Raw genomic sequence first — 20522 nt, 5'->3', positions numbered from 1 at the left:
CAGGATCATTTACCTCCCTCCCTGGCTTGATCTCCGTCTGCCAAGTGACTGTAGTTAAGCTCAGCAATGGGCTGTTAGTCTGGAGGGAAGAGTGCTCTAGAACAACCCTGCAAGTCTCACCAGCGTATCTCCTGTCTTCCAGAAGCCCTCCAGCTTGCCTCCCCTACTTAAAATTATCTACTCAGTATGTCTGCGTGTGCCATCTGCCCTTGGTGCAAAATACCATTCCTGTCACAGTTCAGCAAACACTGCTCTCTGGCTGGGCTTCTACTTCCTGGTTTATTGCTTTATTGTTACTGTTATTTGGGGGGAGAAATGGGAGATTTTTTCAGTTTGGGGGTGAGGCAGTAACACTGGTTTAAATTAGTTTTGCTGTCTGATTTATTTATTTGACTAATTCTTTTATATGTAAGCCTCAGAATTAGTGATAGCCATTTATAGATTTATTCAAATCTATGAATATATCATAAACTGTGCATTTCAGGGGCCAGGCTCTTACAGTTAGCAGGAAAATACTAACAGAGTTACAAACATGCAGGGCAGATAAAGGCAAGGAAATCCACAGGAATTCATCTAAGACGGTACAGAGGTGAAATGCCTATGGAGATGTTTCTCTCCAATGGACAACTTAGACTAGACAACTGACTGCTGGAGCACCAGCACATGTTCTTACCGCCACAAGTTTGGAGTTCCTAACGTGGCTGAAGCTGGTAAGAACTGCCGATAGGAAGCTGCTCTAAAATGGTGAGCAAAAGTTGTCTCAGGTTTGGCATCAAATAAGTAGAGAATGACCAAGTGGTACACTTCGTCTTTCTTTACAGTTTGGGCATAACCTGTGCACTCAGGTTGTGTGAATATAAATTGGTTGCAGGAAAACTTCTTACGTTTCAAGGCAGTTCTGCAGATAAGTTCTGTGAAATCAGAAGGCACTCGCATGTTGTGCTGTGAGAGAGAGCAAATAACTCAAGAATTTCCTATTCATTCCAAGGTTTGGATATTACTGGCTGTATACATGGAAAGGGGAAGCAGTCACAGTACTGAATAAAAGAGACAGAAAAATGTCAGTTTCTTGAGTAAAGTGATCCTATTCACCAAATAGAAACAAAATCCCATTTTAAAAATTTTGATGTGTTTGTTACCCAGGCATATATATATAGTGTGGCTCCTTGTCCTATTCTTTCATCTAGACTGCGCAAGAAGTTTGAGTCTGTCATGAGCTTAACAGAGCAAAAGGGAGATGAAGAATTTGTTTCCTTACTGAATTTGTGGGTTTGACTCTCAAGTGATGATAACCTGGCAATGTGGTGTTGAATGAGATTGTAATCAAGGTGTACATTGTCATATATTTGTTGAAAGACAGAAGTAATGTTGAAGTATCCTGAGTTCGGTTGCCTAACTTCTGAATGCTTGGTTCTGTAGCTTGAAACTCATTAGAATCATTTTATATGGATTTGCTTACTCATTTTATGGACAAGCTTAACTAAACAATTGTTGGAAAAAGAAAGCAATTCAAATGCCCTCCAGGCCATATACAAGAAGAAAGTTGTTTGGTTCTTCTGATAAATTAATACATGTTTTGGACTTCTCCATAGCAATGGAACAGATCTTCAATATTTTAAATGAAAAATAACTGCTTGCATTTAAGGAAACCATTCTTTTCCTGTTACAAGATGCAAACGATTCTAAGAGTCTTCACAATAGTGGTTCTAATTCAGTCTGTCTGTTGACACAGTAGCAATATATAGAAGTGGCTTCCTTGCTATGCAAAACAGAAAAGGAATTCAAGTAAAGCGTGCTGTGAATGATTGCAGACAAATGTGGGAGGAAGATGTCAGGGAGAGAACGTTTTGTATTGTTTATCTGAGTAACCTGTACGCAATTAACCGTGTTACTTTGTTTTGAGGGAATGATGTGAATTCTTAATCAGTTAAAGATACAGTGCCTTATCAACGTATGTTATTAAATTAAAATAAGGAAACACCATGTGGGATTACTGTTAAGCTGTCAACAATATGAAGAGGCCTTGCAGATTAATTACAGGGAAAGCAACATGCTGAGCCTCTGCACTCATTGTCTTCTATTTTCAGTCACTCCTACTTAGAGAAGTTTCTGACAGAACAGATGATGGAAAGAAGAGAAGATGTATGGCTTCCACTAATTTCCTATAGAAACTCACTAGTTACGGGTGGCGAAGACGACAGAATGTCTGTTAACAGCGGAAGCAGCAGCAGCAAAGCCTCTTCGGTGAGAAATAAGAAAGGGCGACCGCCGCTACACAAAAAGAGAGTAGAAGGTTTGTATGGTTTATGTTGCCTACTTGAGGTATTTCTCATTTTGTACATACATTACAGCTTTCCTTATACTTTGTACATAGAAATAACAAGACACTTGTTCTGCAAGCTTAAACACTTCCTTATGAGAAATGTCATCACAAGTCCTTATTCCTGCTTGTCCACACTAAGATTTGCTGATTGAGAACTACTGAAAGCTTTTATTGAAGTTGGAAACAGGAGGTGATTGTAGAGCTACCTGTTCTACACCTTTCTCAGTCACCAATTCTTGTTTTTTCTACCTGTGTTTCAGCCTGAAGCAGTTGTTAATAGGGTGTTAGAGCAAACCCAAGGCAGAAATTCAGATACAGATCACTATTTTTGTAGGACCATTGGAGTATGCTAAAAAGATGCGTGTTTTTGTTCAAAATGATATCAATACCTGGTGTATTTATTCTTTCTGTGATTTGAGGAGCATTAATCAGGAATTTGGCCATGATATCTAATTTTTTTTACAAGATTGCATCTGTTCCTGGTTAATCTGCATGAAATCGCAGGATGTCATGCACATTTATGTGAATGTATGTTTACTGTTTCAGTACAGTAAGGAATAAGTGGGATCCTTAAACTTCAGAGATTTTTCCAAGGTTGGAATCTACTGTAGTAACCCCTCAGTGAAGAATCTAAAGCCAATTCTCCTGAGTATACAGCCATTTACCAAAATACCTGACTTCAAAAGTTGGTCTGTATGCACTCCTACTGTCAGGTCCATTCTCTCCCCTGCAGCTTGTGCTGAGCAGTACATGAGATACGTCTTTCAGTTTCTAACACCCAACCTAGAGTCTAGGTAAATAAAGCACTGCTTATTCAGACATTATTTTGCTTCCTTCAGGTTGCTTTGTTTTTCACAGAATTCAGCTGCTGAAGATTTTTTCTTTCTTCCTGTTATTATTTTCATTATTCTACCAATAACCTTATTTTTCTTGGAAAGTGTAGTAATATCCTTGCTTCCCTATAAGGCGAGTCGTAGGCTTAGGCTTTATGACATTGTTTGATCCACCTCTTTTCATTCCATCTTCTTTCAGTGATTAATAGAAGAGTTTATTTGCAACACTTTCCTTTTGACTATCACCTTTCCTCGTAACAGCTGTGGTCCTGAATTTTTCACCAACATCACTGACTTAAAATAATGGAGGCCCAAATCCATGGTTATTCAGCTGTTTGTTCGGTTCCTGAAAAATCTGAATGTACAGCAGTTTCCAATGAGCTGTGGTACAGACTACGCCAAGACTTTTTGTGGGTCTGACATCTACAGAGTATATGAGGGTCTGCTTACATCTTATCAGCACTGTGTCATCAGAAGACACCAAGGATTTATCTTACCTTAGGCAGTGTTCCAGTGTCACTGTGCACTACAGTAACCTGAAATTCCCCCATTAGTAATTGGTGGCCAGAGAGAGGACAGATAAACACTGCCTCTCCTGGAGTGCTCATGTGGGTAGGGTATGTGCATGTCCTTTGAGCACTGTAAATACAGCTCTGGGTTACAGTATGACATCTAAGAATAACACGTTTTAAAGAATACCACTTAGGAAGTGACTCCCTTCTCCATTCTATGTGAAACCTAATAGACCTTAAATTCACAGATCACTATGCAGACCTTTATTACTCATAAAAGCTTTTCTGTACAACCTCAGCATATAGGATCAGGGAGGATGCAAGGGGTTTATTTTGTGTGTACAAATAATGAGCTCATGAAATAATCAGAGATGTAATCCTCTTCACAGAAAATAGCTACTTACTGTTTTCTGGTCTGTAGCACTTGAGCTGTGAAGAATCAGTCTTATGAACAGTTGGATGCCTACAAATTACCTGATGGTCTGTACACAGCATGTACAGGGGTCTTTGTTTTATTTTATCTTTACGTATTTTTATAACCCTTCCAAAAGTCCTATCTTTAATTTCCATTTGTCATTAAAATCACAAATGTGGACCCCTCTTTGAATCCTGCTAAGACTAAAAAGAAAAAAAAAATCCGCTCTAAAGGAACTAAAGCAAAGACTTGGTCACTGCAGAAACTATCATAGTATTGAAGAACCAGAGCTAGAACCCTGTGGTTCCTTTCACCTAAATCCAGTGTCTGTTGGGGTCAGCAGACCGTCCAGGTTGGAGAACATTCCCTGTTGTTACTGAAAGTCAATCTGCTCCCTGTATTAGACAGTTCTTACATTTCTTTACAATGCCTTAAAATGAAACATGAATAGGATTTAAAAAGAAATAGCATTATAAAAGGTAAATTCAAGGACAAATAGGCAACTTTTAGACAACTTTTAAGCCTAAAGGGTAGTAAAAGGCATAGAAAAAAATGAAAAGATACGTTGAGATCCCCACCTGCTATCTCACTACATATTTCTTCCTGTTAGTAAATCTGTGATCTTGTCTTCTCCTGTCCTGTAATCCTGTCTTTCACTTGCTCCAGCAACTTCTGCATGTCTCTTGCCTACACGCTTGTCTGCTCTCTCACATGCTCCTCTCCTTCTCAAGCCCTCCACTCTCCCCTCTGGTTTGCTCCCTTCTCAATATGAGCACAGCATCCCATTTACACCTTCAGTCAGCTTCCCATCTCCATTTCTCCCTTCTGCTCTAAACTCTAAATATACTATCTGAAATCATAGCTCAGAGTTCACACCAGCCAGACCACTCCTTATTTAAAATGTCCCCTCTGTACTTCACTGAAATGGTTCTTACTGAAGCTTCTAACGGCGTGTGCTGACCAGATTTGGGGTTTTATCCTCCCTCATTTTGGTGTTTCACTATGTCATTTGCTTTATGCATACGAGATTCATGGTCTTATATTTAAATTACCAGCTAAATACTTAGGAATTATCTGCTAAATGTGTGCAAGGCACCTGACCATTTAGGCAGTGCTGGAATGCAATATTTGTTTGCAATGTTTTTTGTTTTGTTTTGTTAAATATTTCTACTTTTAATAATACTGCTGAGAATAACTAGTACTAATCCTTCCTTAAAATAACACAAAATTTATCATTTTGAGTATTTATCCAGTTGATCTCTTAAAGGCATACTATTTCAATAGATACTAAACTATTAAAAACATAAATTTGCAGAAGGTGTTGCCACTAAAATGAACTGTATTGAAGTGTGTCAGTAGATGGAAGGCTTTAATTACTAACTTAAGGTTCGGTGAGTTTGCTGGAGGGATGCTAAAGGCAGTAATACTGCGCTGCTTATTATCACAAATGAATCAGTAATTTTAAATGTTTCTTTCCTAGATGAGAGTCTAGAAGGCTCATGGCTGAACAGGAATGAAAACATACATACTCCAGGGACACTGCAAGCACCACAGCTCACCTCAACTGTCTTGAGAGAGAACACTAGACAAATGGGAGAGCAGATCCAGGAGCACGAGTCAGAGCAGGGATCTGAACAAGATTTTTTACACAAGTAAGTGTTGGAACATCCCTACTAAATACAGTGACAGCCAGGCAAAGGCCTGTTACTTATACAGACAATCTGTGGTTCCATAGGCACAGTGTTTATCTGAAAAAAAAACTGGAAAGGTCTTGGCTATAGCTCAACAATACTTTTATTATTATAAACTCTCAGGAAAAATATGTTGTAATGAAATCAGGGTAGAAATTCTTTGTTAAAACTATCTCAGACCATAACCATGTGATTATGGTTAAATCTTTGTAGCGTTTGTGGCCCCAGGCTGGATTGAACTGTTTCTCTAAAAACCTGTTAGATTTTCTCTTTTCTTTCCTTCTGCCCTTGTACAGGTAAGGTTCTCCAGACATCTTAACTGATTTCTTGTAAATTAACCCTTCAGTCCAACTCTAGCTACTGAATTAGTAATTTCCACTTCTGGGCAATTTTGCAGGCAGTTTTATTTGGCCCTAAATCATGTACACATTTTTGTCAGTCAACTCCATTTAAATCCATTTAGAGGGGAAAAATGGTGGTGGTTATCTGTCAGTAGTTTATTTAAGAACAAAGATTTCAGAGAATGCTATTATTTGCTAATTCTACTAATGTGAAGATAAAGTAGTAACTGTTTTGGAGGCTGAGACTATTTTTGTAACTTTTATAGCTAACTTTACTGATCTGGTTTATCTGTATAAAAGAGCAGTATTGTGCTGGCCAGATGAGTCAGGTTTCTACCAATGTAGTGTAGTAAACCTGGCGATGGTCTTCCTCTTACTTCTGTCCATCATGTTTTTCTTGATATGTATTCACCAGCTTCCCAGTTCTTCCCAAATGTGCAGTCACCCTGCTGTATTCTAAGTTCTACTGCTTCATCCTACATTCTCTAATTGTAGATTTTTTTACATAGAAATAATTATTAACAATGGTCATTATGCCTTGGGACGTTAAATATCCTCCAGTCTCCAATGTCAGTGGTGTACATACAAGCTATTAAAGCTTGTGGCCATAGGTGCTCATAAAATCTGAGCAACATAAAAGAAATGTCCTCTTGAAGGCGCAGCCTGGTCTCCCTTGGCTGTGTGTGCAACGCACGCAGGCAGTAGCAGAACAGATGAAGCCCTGATATGATCTGTGAGTCAGTGCTCAGCACAAGAGATACTTACAGCTCAGCTGGCTACAAATAACTCTTTATTTTTGGAGCACTTATTTGTTGCTTCCATAAATGAGTTGAGCCACCTTTCTTTCCCCATACTAAGCATGTGACCACCACAAGACAGAGTGAGGTAGGGTGGGAGGATTTCTGGGCTGCTTCACGCTGCAGCAGGGACTTGCATGGTCCTGTGTGAAGGACACGGGCTCAAGTTTTCCCAGCTGGTGCTCCCTGGAAGGAACGAGGGTTGGCACATAAAGGTGTGAGCACAAGGCATGTGGGGGCACGGATTTTATTTTCTCACCTCTACAGTTCAGTCTGGCAGAAAACTCCAGCTGGCCACAAAGAAAACACAGCTGAGGAAAAAAACCCTGTTAAGTCAGACCCCCATAGTGTCTTTTCACCTTACTCCTATGGCACGTGTGATCTGGGTTCATGTCTCTTGCTTGCCTTCCTGCAGCCAAAGATTTGCCTCCCCAGATGTTGCCGTAAGTTCTAGGTTAGAAGGAAGACTTTGTGGTTCTCATTTTCTCCTTTTTTTCTAATCTGCAGTAAAAACAAAAAATAATTGATGAAGTGAGAGCCTTTTTCCTGACCCTCCCTGATCTAACCTTGGTGTGCTGCACACTAAGCTAAGGCTCTCTCTGTGAATATTTAATCATTTAGGGAAAGTGGGACAGCTTCCACTCACTCACCGTGTTTCACCCTCCTGAGCCTGATGAGCAGGACCCACCGTAAGATGTGGGAGAACCTTATTTCTGGGGGGGAGCTGAGCCACGCTTTTCACCTGGGGCTTGAACCCCTGTTTCTTCTATGTCAGATGAATGCTGCAAGCAGAGTACTATTGAGCATCACTCTCCTCTGGTTTTTTTCAAAGAGCTGGATTCCACATGCAAGTTGACAATGTGAACTAAAGGAGAGGGGAGGAAGTGTTTCCTTTCAGCCTGCCTTTAGTTTGTCTTCCCCACACATGCTATAGGTCACCTTAGCTTACCACTTAACATGCTCTCACATGAGTCCCAAGATACCTTACAGCTGGATCATGATGACCCTTGTGAACTGAGCCCAAGGATGCTGTGCGTTCTGTAGGAAAAAATCACTTAAAATTAGTTATGCTTACCTGCTGTACATAGGCATCTAATGCTGCTTTTAAAATGATGGTTGAGCTCAATGTGATGGTTACGGTCTTTTCCAGCCTAAATGATTTTATGAGTCTATGAAAAATGAGGGTCAAAAATATGCTTACTGCAGTCTGAGATTACGTCATTAAAAACTGGTGTTGCTCTTGAAGAGCTGCACTTCTTTTCCTACTGTCTCTTTGCGCTGCAACACACAAAACATACCAAATATATTGCTGTCTACTGCTGGATTGAGTTGGTGTTAAGTACAGCCTTTCAGCATTTTCATGTGGGTAAGTTACTAGATGCTGAAGTTGATGGGGACTAAATATTTAAAAGCAATTTGTTTTTCACTTTGTGTGACATTTTTGTCTTAAAATGTGTGTCAATTATTAATTTGGATCTATTCTGACTCATATTTTGCCTGATCTGAGGCAGTGAAGCAGGATTTAATGAATTTTAGAAGTACTCCCATTTCAGGTGCATGCCACATTAATAAATGAGTAATGTTAGCATTTTATGTAGCTGTTTTTATTACAACAATTAATGGATTTTTTTTGTGCACATGCAGTGGGAGGAGACAAATTGCAGAAGGGAATCCAGAAGACTTGTACAATGATGGATGTGATTTAAATATCTTAATCAGAAACATACCCAGACACAAAACCTGAGGAGATATTGTCTAAACATAGCCAACTCAAAATTGTTAGTGTTCTCAGTCATAATGCTGCTTTATGTTTGTTAGTCCCCAGATGCAGATATCTTGGTTGGGCCAACAGAAGCTAGAAGATTTAAATCGAAAGGACAGGACAGGAATGAACTACATGAAAGGGAGAACTGGTGTAAGGCATGCAGTGTAAGTGTGTTCAGAGCATCCTCATCTCCAGATCAGATTCATTTTAGGTGCCAAAGTTGCATTTGAATGTTACCTTTTCTGGGTTGTTGCTAGTAATTTCTGTGACATTTAACTCTTCTTAATAAAGGCAGAGTAACAGCTTTGTCATGTGGGGATGGGTACAGGGCCATATGGCCCCTCTAGCCCTGTGTCCTTCCTCTAACCATGGCTGCGAGCAGGTGCCTGGTGAACAGGGCAAATGTGCGGAACAATCTTCCATAATTCTCTGCCAGCCTTCAACTATTTTGAGGCAGTTTCCATGAAATGCTGTTATGTCTCTTAAGTAATTTGCAGTGAATTTTTCTTCTAAGTTGTTGTCCAGTCCTCCCGTGAACCTGTTTAAGCTTCTTTTATCTACATCATCTTTTACCAAGGCGTCCCACTGGGATACACATGGGCGAATGCTGAAGCGTTCTGTTGTGCAAAGTGCTTCGTGCTCTGGTGCTGATCTAACCAAGTCTTCCAGCATGTCAGTGCTCTTCAGGATGGGGGACAGAGTCTCGTGCAAGATCAAGTCCTTACGGCATTTAAACTGGTTTGGGATTCCATGGTGGATTCCCAGGCATTTACCAGTGATCTTGACAAACAGCATTAACTCCTTTTTGTAAAAGGGCAAGCAAACACAGTGAGGTTATTGCCTTTTTCTTGTTAAGGACAGTTTTAATTACTGTTTATAATGATACTACACTAGACTTCTTGCTTTTGCCTCTGCAAGTGCTAGGTTTGTTTTTACATAAGATTTTCTTCAAGCTAATATTAAGAAAATATGCTGGCTTGATTCTTAATATTTGATTTTATGTGAAGATATTAAGGGATAGGATTTGAGCATTGTTCTTAATGAGAAAATTCATGGTTGGGAAATTAAATGCTTGAAAATGATTTCTTTCTCTTTATTAAACAGACGAGGTCTAATGGAAGATGACGCTGAGCCCATCTTTGAAGATGTAATGATGTCTTCACGAGGTCAGCTAGAGGACATGAATGAGGAATTTGAGGACACAATGGTCATTGATCTGGTCAGTAAATCTTATTAATAGCAAGTTTAAGATGGTTGAAAGATAATTTAAAAGGCATTTTTAGGTGTAAACAAAAATGTCCAAAATTTGAGCCTAATTTCTTGTTATCTGAGCATTAAAAAGTGAAAATTATCTGAATATTCCATGGAACCTAAAACTGCAGATTCAGGCCCAATTGATGTTTTTTCATAGAAATACAAGAAGCATTGCTTAGCACTCTTCATGATGTTCTAGATTAAGGCTGTAGCAAGTGCCTGAAGCACTCATTCACCTTTAACTTGTCACCCTATGAGAATTTGGTTGTGAATTATAGCGTATCAGTTGTATCAGTGCAGATCACACCTCTCAGGTGAGTGCTAAAGGAAGAGCTGAGCTGACTTGCTCTGCAGTCAGCCAAGTGCTAGATCCACTAAAGGGCAGAGGGAGTGCTGGTGGAGAAAAGAGGTGAGACCAGCACACCCCATCTGATTGAACATCACACAAAGCTGCCTGCTGTTGCTTGACATTATGAAGGGTTTAGAAATTTATAATCCAAAATTATCCTGGGTGGTGTTTTGTTCCCTGTGCCATTGTCACAGGCATCACTAACTCTCTTGCTGACAGGTCTTTATGAAACCTCACTGTGATCACAGGGTTGTTTCTGTTCTTTAGTTCATTTGTTTTCTGGGAGGTAGGGTGGATAGGGGATCCTTAATCATGGTGTCATCCAGTTTACAGCTGCATAGAGTTGTGCTGGCACAGCAGAAGGGAGAAAGCTGTAGTGGATAGGCACTGAGGGAGTACCTTACACTACTGGTATTGCTCCTAACTAGGTGGCATCATGAGATTACAACTTCGGCTCTTTTTGTGGTAATGTGACTGACTAAAGGCAGGATTGTGTTTGCAAAGACCATAACCTTACTATAGCCTCTGTCTACTGAATGAATTCTTTTCTTGTAAAATGGGAAGGAGGATCAGTTTGCATTATACACTTCACTAGTTTTTATGCTTTCATATTTCTCCTTTAATATCCGAATTATAAGGCGTAGGTTATTTTAGGATTAGGCTATAATATCTTGGAAAGAAAATGTAGGCAATAATTCAGTTGCTGAGATTATTACTAGCATTCAAATGATTATCAAGTAAGTTAAGTCTTTCTTTAAGTGGCAATCCATGGAAAGGAAATGAAGGAATTGTTCAAGCCAGTGCAGGTCACATTTATTCTTAACATTTCTATGGCAGGACAACACAGGTCAGTCCTCAGAAATATTCTAACATCATAAGGAATGTTTAAAAAAATCCACTTTCTGACCATGTCAGAGCTGGGATTTCATCATAAATGTAAAAGCATAAAGCAGACAGTTTCTGTGCAGTCTGGCACATAGTCTTAATACAAAAACACCGTTAAGTCAGCAAGGGCCATATGCAAGTCCTTAGCCATGAGGATGGTCTTAAACCTACTTTAGTATCCATCAGCTTTTAGCCCATTCCTTAAATAAAATGTGAATTTAAGAAGTACTCTCAAGTGTCAGAGCCTGTATTTGTATCTGAGCTTTTATGGAAATCCATGCATAACTATTTTTTAAAGGAGCAGGTAAAGACATTAGTGCCTGTTAGCTGTTAGCCACAGGAGTCCTTTATAGCCAGTTAACTGATCGCATGTACTAAAATGTCTGACTCACCTCTTTAGCCACCTTCAAGAAACCGACGAGAACGGGCTGAACTGAGGCCAGACTTCTTTGACTCCGCAGCTATCATTGAGGATGATTCAGTAAGACTTTACTAGTACTTGCTGTTTATCTGAGGTTCTTTTATGATTACTGCTGCACTTAATTAATTACTGTCTTTTAAATCATTTTTCTAGGGATTTGGAATGCCTATGTTCTGAAGTCTGCTGAAGACATTTTACAAATTTGGAACTCTATTGTTTAGAGCTAGAGGCCTATATACTGTGATAGCTTGTATGAAAACCACATTTTTGATGTGATACGGTTTGATTTTTAACCAAATGATTAAGGTCAATCCCTTTTTGTAGTGACAGAAAGAAGAGGAACTTCTTAATGACACAAAGGAATGTTGGCCAATCCAGTCACCTCAGAAAGGCTGACCTAAAAAATCATTTGTATCCCTGTTCTTGACTGTCCTAATACAGATTTTTTTTTTCTGGATGAGGAGGAAGTTTTAAATTGTTAAGACAGCTGTCAAAATAAACACTGTTCTACATATGTTTTCTGAAAACAACATTGAGTGAAAACAGAACTTTTTACCTTTATTTTTCTGCTGTACAATTTAAAACAGTTTTAACATTTGCCTTTTTATGTTTTAAAAGCTAGCCATTTTTATTAAACCTATGCCTATCAGCCATTGACTAGCAATGATGCTATAAGCAGGTCATTCTGGCTACAGAAAAGTGTTTTTGAACACACTGGATTTGATTAACATTATGGTACGCTTATGTCCTCTCATAGGCATTGAGAAGAACACTCTTATAGAAGAGGTTAGAATTCTAATGACGTGCATCTCTGCCAAAAAATTTCAGATTCTGATATGATAAACCCAGATTTTATACTCTTGAGAAGATTTATTTTTATTTATAATGGGACATAAAGTAAGAGATGTCCATGAAGCCACTTTTCCAACAGATGCTGTGTAACATTCATTTTATATAGCACATGGGGACACAAAAACAGTAAATTTTCTATTGGTACTTGCTCTGTGCATTTTTAGCAACTTATACCAGCAAATAAAGTATTCTCAGTAAAACACACAAATGGTTCTCAAGTAATCACTTTGCTGTTTTTACTACCTACTTCAAGCCCTGCCAGTCCAAGGTACATAAACAGCAACTTTCCTATTTAAAAAAACAAAACAAAGCAAAACAATAATTCAAGGGTGGGGAAAAGGAATCACTTTAGCATACTAAAAGCAATTTTAACTGTACCATAAAAAAGTCTACTTTCCATGCCGTAAATACCCTTTTGCGCTATTTTTGTAAATTAATTTTGCCAGTTAGAAGTACTGTATGTGCTGCATAGAAATTTGTGCTTAGATGGTGAAGTTCTTAAGCTTACAATGGAATACAGCTACATTTTCAGTGTTAACTGTGCATATTGAGAGTAATTATTTGAAAAAAATATGATTTTTCAAAAAAGTAAAAAAGTCAAAAAAAAAATAACACAAAAACCCAAAACATTCTCAGCTAATTCATTGTAATAAGAGATTTTTCAATGTCTTCAATAATTTGGAATTTCATTATGCTTCGATTTTATGACTCTGCCTAGTAGCTGCTACTTAGTTAAAACTGGCCTGATATCAGAGGTGCTGGCCATCCACAACTTGCACTGACTCTAGTATCTCTAAGAATCAGCCCCAAAATGTTAATCTTCCTTTCTGCATTCTAATGTTAGCATTTGAGATACAAAGCAGATTGACCCACTTGGAGCACAGCAGTTTTAGAGGTGCTTTTTTTTTTTTTTTTTTTTAGCAACAGCAAAATAATCATGGAGCTTTTTTTGTTTTACAAGCTTATTTAAAAACAAAACAACATTAATACCCAGTGCTTACTTGCTGGGAGGGAAAAGAATCTAAAAACAAACCAGCATTTCACAAAGCTGAGGTTTGTTTTTTTTACAACATGTGCAGTTCTCAGACAGAAAAAAAATGTTGCCAAAAATGTTTGACTAGGTAATTCAGCCATTCCTCTGAAATCGGTTGGGTAATGTATAAAACATGAGAAGTGGCTGAAACTTAATAAAATAACATTACCTCCCTTTCTCTTCTGTCCATCCCAAAGGTAATAGGGGTGGGTAGGAATGGCTGCATTAAATTGTCATCACGATAACTCTGTGAGCATAGTAGCATAATAAATGCTGCCCGGTTTGAGTCATAGTCTCAGACGAACCTTGTGCTTCACAGTCCTCTGTGTGGAAAACTGATTCCTAATTTAACATTGTAGAATACTGTATAACAAACATTTATTATCACGGTACCTGCAATGGGTTTCCAGTTCAGTTTGCAGTCAATAGGTTTTTGTATTATGAGTGTCTCCTTGATTGGTTTTGCTAGTAATTCTGTAAATTGTACATTTACAATATGAGGTTTTTTTTTTTTCCTTTTGTACAATTTAAAACTGATGCTTCACCTTTCATTTAATAAACTATTCAAAATCATGAGTATGATGAGCACCCTGTTCACTACAACTTTTTAAATACTGCTTTGGGCCTTCACATCCTGTCATCCCAGGTATCAGTATTATTATTAATATATTATTATAATATATTATTAGTAACCAGATGAAATACTGGAAGATAGTTCTCATGTAATATAGGCTTCACAATCAAATTTCTTACACCTACCTTAGCCGATCAGCCTAAAAGAAAAGGAAAACCCTGTCTGTTCTTTTTAAGTTTTTCTCTGCTGCAGTATATTTTTGTTTTTTGGTTGATCTTGGGGGTTTTATTGTGGGAGTGCTGTAAATTTGGTAGCTCATCACACAATTTGGGAGAGGTGCACTGTAGAAAAGTCTGAGTGTTCTCTGTCTTTGCCATACTGTAAAGCAACTGATGTTTAAAATGTCACAAAGTTTAAGAAAAAATTTTCTCCTGTCATGTATGTCTCAAATGATCTGGACCATGTAGAAAGAAACAGATGTGGTTAAGGCCTGGAAGAGCTAACCATCAACTGGGCCAAAGGAAATTTTGCAGGTTCACTAAATTAAATGCTTTTTGTTATTCCCATGTCTCAGAGAAAGAAGTGCTATTTTTGTCCAACCCATGAATGATTTCATCTTTGTAGTGCTAAAGAAAAGTGATTTACTTGTCATCTGGCATGCCTCCCAAAGAAAAATCATCTGAGACAGAAAAAGTAACAAGATCCAGCAGGTGAGGAATGGGGGATTCAAGGAAAAGACAGTACTGTCTTTTCAGAAGGATTCATGGTCTGAACTGCATTCTGGGTCTACAGAGACACAGCCTGAACGCTGACTCTTCGACTGCTTCTAAGTTATGCGTAACTCCTGATGCAAAACGGAACACAGTAAGTCGCTTGCCATGCTTCTAAGTTCAAGGACTTCTGTTTGTTGAAAGAATTTTTATATCTTTTGTTTCTGCAGGGGACTGGAATTCAAGAGAAGCTTGGATAGCATGGCCAGATCAGCTTTCCAGTGTGTTTCCAAAGCACTGTGCAGGTAGAGCAACTGAGTGCGTGGAAATCAACAGGATATACAAGCCAAATTCTTGTGGTGGCAAGGGGTAGAAGAGAGGATGAAGTCTACTTAACAAAGGTTAGGAAACAAGAACAGTTGGTTATGCTTTTTTCTTTGTGACATAACAGTTGCAGGATCTCATTTAGTGTCTCCTGACTCTGGTCAAACTGAAAAAACTACGTGCATATTATTTTGCTGACATAACTATTGCCTCTAGACTTAGGACAGCTACTGATTAGCTTTGAAAAATTCTCTTATTCCTTCTTGATTAACTCTTACAAACTCTACATTAAACCATTTCTCACAATAAAAGAACTCACTTCATTGCAAGGACACACCCCCATATCTACATTTCAGCTTACCTTGCCTTATTGTTGCAGCAAGCTGTTTCCCAGGGCCCTAGGAGCAGGCAGTGCTGAGGTGCAACCAGGTACATTCATGCAGCTTCGGTGTGTTCGCGGCCAGGACAGTATAGCTGTAACCTGAATACATTGCCTCCAGTTATTACAAAGCTGGGATCATACTTGAAACAGTCCTTCTGTACTGTCTTTTCAGTGTTTTTTTTTGTTTTGTTTTGTTTGTTTTTTGTGGGTATGATCTGCAGGCTCCATGGCTGAAGCCACCAGGACAGCAGCCTGCACCTACCTGGGAAGAGATGCTCCCTGGAAAGTTGCCATCTTATCTCTTTCTTCCACTTCACGTGCTTGGGGAGTGAACAGGAGCAGCTGTGATGTGCAGGTGTAGTAATTCTCTACCTTATAACATTGTACTGTTAATTACTGAGGTTGTTCACAACAGACAGGTCATTACAGGACTTCACACGCTTGGCATGTGTTTGCAGTAGCGCTAAACATGATAGTAGCCGTTACTCACTAGTTTCTGGGGCTATACTTACAATGCAGCTCCTAATGTTACTGGGCTGTGCTCAGCCTGCACATCTACTGGAGGGGTTCCTTGCAAGTCTGGCAAATAATCATAGGAAAAAATTACGCTGGAAGGTACCACTGGAGGTTTCTATCTCGACCCCTGTTGAGGGGAAAAAAATTGTGTCCCCCATTGGAATGTCCCTTTTTTTCAGTTTGGACAAATTGTCTTGTGTTCTTCAAGGGGAATCTGGCACCATCTTCCCTATACCACCTGTGCCCCCACAGCGTGGGTACAACTTGATTCCAACCTGGGACCTAGCACTGCTTCAGCCAGGAAGTAAAATCTACAACTTGGGAAAGTCTAACAGAGGAACAGAACAGCTTAGCCTGAGATCTGCAAAGCTTGGATTCCAGTGCACCAAAATCCAAGCCAAGGATTTCTTCTCTGTTAATCCACGGTGCAGCAAGTAGTCAGATTCCAAGGGTGCAGATCCAGGGCTGTGCTTTAACTGCACAGATGTCTGATGTTTCAGCAGCGAGAGGTCACTGCAACTCTGCCTGACTGAGTCACCTCAAGGGCCCAAAGAAGCATTCAACCTTAAACAATTAGTAACAGCTTGTCTGCAGCAGGCATTGCGGGTTATGCAAAAAAATGGTTTACAAAGATGAACCAGTAAGATCCCAAATTAAATGAGATACGTACTATGATTTATTGATGATCATTAGCAAAATCAAAGTAAAATACTTCTATTGCAAGGTAGAAAGCCACATAAACATAAAGTATTTGTATTCAGAATACTGCCATGTCTTCCAGCATGGCCAAGTCCCTCCTTACACTCACAGTGGGATATTAGCATGTTTCTTCCAGGGACTGGACTGTGTTTTACTAGCCAGCACATCAAGGTCACGGCAGATGCGCATGCGGGTGGTTGAAGGCTGGATGATATCATCAACAAACCCTGTAAAAGCAAACAAAAAACAGCCAACCATGAAGAGGTTGCCTGTCAACCTTCTATATATAGGTTGTGATGTAAATTTTCAAAATCAAAATAATATTTGAATAAACAGTTCACAAGTTACAAATTAACTTAAGAATTTAAAAATAGCCTAAAGAGGAAATACTCCAAGTTATAAAATTAGAAGCAGTTGTTTGTTTGTTTTTTAAAAAAAAAAAAAAAGCAAAAGTTAGCAAGCCAAAAAATTTTAGGGGGAAGGGACTTTATTGAGTACTGCACCTGTTACTGCAGAGTTTCAGGCATACCATCTCCATGATTCCACTATTAATTAGTCTAATTAGTCTGACTTAAAGGTTCAGAATTGTTGATTAGAAGAAGAATCCTTTAACTTTGCATTACATCAGTCTATTTTTTTCTGGCTCAAACAGCAATAATAGTCTACTACAAAACCAGAAGGAGCGATGCTGTAGATATTATTTGTGGTGGAAAAGATCTTGGATTGAGACTTCCCAGCTCTATGGCATTATTTACAGGAATTAAATGTATTACAAAACCAATAGAGTAAGCCAGCATAACTGAAAATATGTAGAGCTGACTACAGAGTCTACAGAACTGCCTTCCAGAGCACAGTTAATGCTGTGAAGCTAAAAGTAAAAATTCTTTTGAAAGAAAACCAGGAAAAATCATCCCAAGGAGTCCTGGACTTCATCACTGAATTGGACTGTGACCATTTCTTAAGGCTACTGATCTGCATCTAGAACCATCAAGTAAATTGTCAAAGCACCTGTAATTTTTAACTAACAGTCTTGCGTTTCGTGGTGCTTCTATTGCCTACAAAATTGGAAGTAAGCTTTTCAGTGCAGTCCCTATATCTCACCAGTTTCTTCCCATAAGAAGCCTTTTGGATGTGTTTTCGGTCTAGACGTGGCTTTCCTTCTCAGGCACAAGTTATGGTATGTCTTGCCTAAATAACTTCCTAGCAAAACGTTTACTCAGTAGCTACACATTTATCTACATGCAGTGTCAAACTCAAAACAAGGGACACAATGTGTAAGATAACGATACCTCTCATGGCTGCAGGAAAGGGGTTTGCAAATTTTTCCACATATTCTGCCTCTGCATCTGCCTCTTTTCCTCTGAAAATGATCTGGACAGCCCCCTAGAAAGATAAAGTTCACAGGCAAGTGAAAGTCTTCAGCCCACACAGCAGGAACCTGTCTGCTTTACCAGCTTCCTCCCTGCTCCCCCGTGTGCACACAGGTAAGTTGTTTCAGAGAAGACAGTCTTCATCTGGCAAAGCTGCCACTGTAAAGACTGATGGCTGCTGCACGCCAGCATGAGAGTCAGCCCGCGTTTATTCACCTTGGCACCCATCACTGCCACTTCTGCAGTAGGCCAGGCATAGTTCGCATCTCCTCTTAAATGCTTTGAACTCATCACATCATAGGCACCCCCGTAGGCCTGGAACAAAAACCAAGGGATTAATTAACATGAAGGAACCTCACAGAAGCAATAGCTTACTTTCTTCCTGCACCTTTTACCATTCCAAAAACAAGCAAGTGGGGCTAGACTTGTACCTGTAGGAGAGCGTGCAGACCCTACAGGTGGCTGTGATTTGGTCCATCAACACAACCGTACAAGGCTCTTGGCTTTTGCAAACACACGTGTTCAAGACATTTCCACTTCTTTGGTCAAAATCATGAAGAATTGTAAGAACTCCACTGCAACAATCTCTTCAGACTAGACATCACAAACTAGAACCACAAAAGAGCAGGGAAGGGAGCTGCTGAAATGCAAGGCCATTCTTGATGGCAGATAAAAGAGGAGTCTGCATATCTGCAGCACTAGGCCTCACCCTGCACATGCACTCAAACAAACCGACTGCCCTGCTTCTGGAATCTCCAGGCCAGGGAGCGCAGCACTCAGATCTGCAATGCTCCACTCTGGTACTGGAAGTGGTCCAGACAGCAATGGTAAATGGATACTGCAGAACTGCAGAGCAAACTGCAGCAGTCTGTTTCAAGGCATTCCTAAAAACTACAGCAAGGATGCAAGCTTGGGAAAAAAAAAAAAAAGTAATATTCAGAAGGAACAGGGAAGGCAAAGGGATGGAAAGCTGAAAAGGTTTTTTTTTGCTTTTTGCCATCCTAAGTCTATCAGAAAAAAGCTCATCAGGAAAAGAAAAACAAAAAACACAACTAAACAAACAAGCAGAAAGAGAACAGGAGGGACAAACCAGCAAGAAAAAAAGTGGAGAGATGTTTAGCTAAGTCTTTAGGAGCATAATGTACCTCATAGAAAAAGAAAAAGCAAGAAAATTAAGGGGAGTATAGGAGAAGCGTATCGAAGAAAAGAAACCACACAAGCGTTAAGCCTGTGAGGAAAGCAGAAACACACAATCAGCACTGCTTCTGGAAAAGGAGACTGAAGTTGCAGGAATACAGTGGCAATATTCTAAGAATAAAAGAAATGGCCTCTTGTACACTGACAAAGGTAGGACAAATGGAGGTATAACAACTACAGAAAGCAGGGGGATAGACGTACAAAGCTTCACAAAAGTAAACTTGCTGTTAATAAAAACACAAATTCATTTCATAAACCACCACCATGGAATTATACCAACTTACTTTTCTGGTGATGACAGTAATTTTAGGCACAGTTGCTTCTGCAAAGGCAAACAGTAGTTTGGCACCGTGACGGATGATTCCGCCATACTCCTGAGCTGTACCTACAAAAGACAGAAACATTTTTCACTCCAGGAGGTTCACAAAAAAAGGATATGCTTTTGGGCAAGTGTCATCGTCTATTACCAGCAGCAAACAACAACCAAAATGGTGTTAATATCCAGGAGGAGGTAGTATCGCAGGTGATGTTCTCCATAAGATGCTGAGCAGTTCTACAAAACACCTCACCAAAAGAAGCATAAAGGAAGTCTCTGTGCGTGTAAGGTCACAGCAGCGTAACACTCAGCAGATGGTATCTTCCCAGGAACAAAATTCAGTTACATAATTTTGAAGACTCCAAATGTGATTAGCAGAAACATGCAACCTAGATTCACTTCTCCAGAAACCCACACTTCCAAAAGCCTTTTTTCTAGACCGTATTGCCTACCAGACCAAAGACCTGTGCTTGTCTTCCTTCAAGCAAGCCCAAGATGATAGACCTTAGAGGACAGAGCACGAAGTCCTCTGTCAGCAATCTCACAGCTGGTAGTTCATGAGAACAAACATATGCAGCAAGTAGGAATACAGGTTATACATTTTTAGAGGCTGTCCTACAAAGTTCTATGACAAGAACAGGCCTAGCTGATAGTCTGAGTCATGACTTCTCTGAAGATACAATCAGAGTATTCAGCAGCTGTAGACTTTTATCAAGGCCCAGCTCCAGCAAATCAATAGCAAAAAAAAACAACCACTATATTTTGACCTCTTTGCAAAAAACATAGCAAAGCCAAAATTGATGGTAATGCAATTATCAGGTTCAAATTCCTACCTGTGAGACCCACAGAAGATGGAAGACTTGTTTATGTTTTTTGTATTTGCCTATGCTATTGAACTTGCGGAAGGAAATGGTCAAACCAAAAGTCTGACAAGATGAAAATGCAAAAATGCACAAGATTCCA

At 39.4% G+C, this 20522-nt stretch overlaps 2 protein-coding genes and 1 long non-coding RNA gene across 13 annotated transcripts in view; 1 reads left to right on the top strand and 2 right to left on the bottom strand.

The window, feature by feature from the left end:
• The window catches only part of STAG1 (STAG1 cohesin complex component), a 178315-nt gene extending 164268 nt beyond the window's left edge, over positions 1-14047 (top strand). For 7 of the 9 annotated variants that reach the window (XM_068692780.1, XM_068692785.1, XM_068692779.1 and 4 more), the window contains 6 exons: positions 2088-2293; positions 5564-5735; positions 8731-8841; positions 9782-9896; positions 11566-11646; positions 11740-14047. In XM_068692780.1, the coding sequence (XP_068548881.1) occupies positions 2088-2293; positions 5564-5735; positions 8731-8841; positions 9782-9896; positions 11566-11646; positions 11740-11763 (709 nt within the window). In that variant the 3' untranslated portion in view covers positions 11764-14047. The remainder of the gene's footprint in view (positions 1-2087; positions 2294-5563; positions 5736-8730; positions 8842-9781; positions 9897-11565; positions 11647-11739) is intronic. The other 2 variants (XM_068692783.1, XM_068692784.1) reach the window with 1 other exon arrangement.
• LOC137861418 (uncharacterized) lies at positions 7146-8737 on the bottom strand. Its single transcript, XR_011099587.1, has 2 exons — positions 7563-8737; positions 7146-7413 (listed from the first exon to the last, which is right to left on the bottom strand). It is a non-coding gene; the product is annotated as an uncharacterized lncRNA (long non-coding RNA).
• Positions 14048-16630: 2583 nt separating the features above from the next.
• Positions 16631-20522, bottom strand: part of PCCB (propionyl-CoA carboxylase subunit beta) — a 36517-nt gene continuing 32625 nt past the window's right edge. For all 3 annotated transcript variants that reach the window (XM_068692797.1, XM_068692796.1, XM_068692798.1), the window contains 4 exons: positions 19528-19628; positions 18263-18361; positions 17966-18059; positions 16631-16903 (listed from right to left, as the gene is read on the bottom strand). In XM_068692797.1, the coding sequence (XP_068548898.1) occupies positions 16782-16903; positions 17966-18059; positions 18263-18361; positions 19528-19628 (416 nt within the window). In that variant the 3' untranslated portion in view covers positions 16631-16781. The remainder of the gene's footprint in view (positions 16904-17965; positions 18060-18262; positions 18362-19527; positions 19629-20522) is intronic.

Source organism: Anas acuta, chromosome 9 (assembly GCF_963932015.1).
Source record: "Anas acuta chromosome 9, bAnaAcu1.1, whole genome shotgun sequence".
Lineage (NCBI taxonomy): Eukaryota > Metazoa > Chordata > Aves > Anseriformes > Anatidae > Anas > Anas acuta.
The sequence above is the reverse complement of the archived record's forward strand: the minus strand, read 5'-3'. Positions and strand labels throughout refer to the sequence as shown.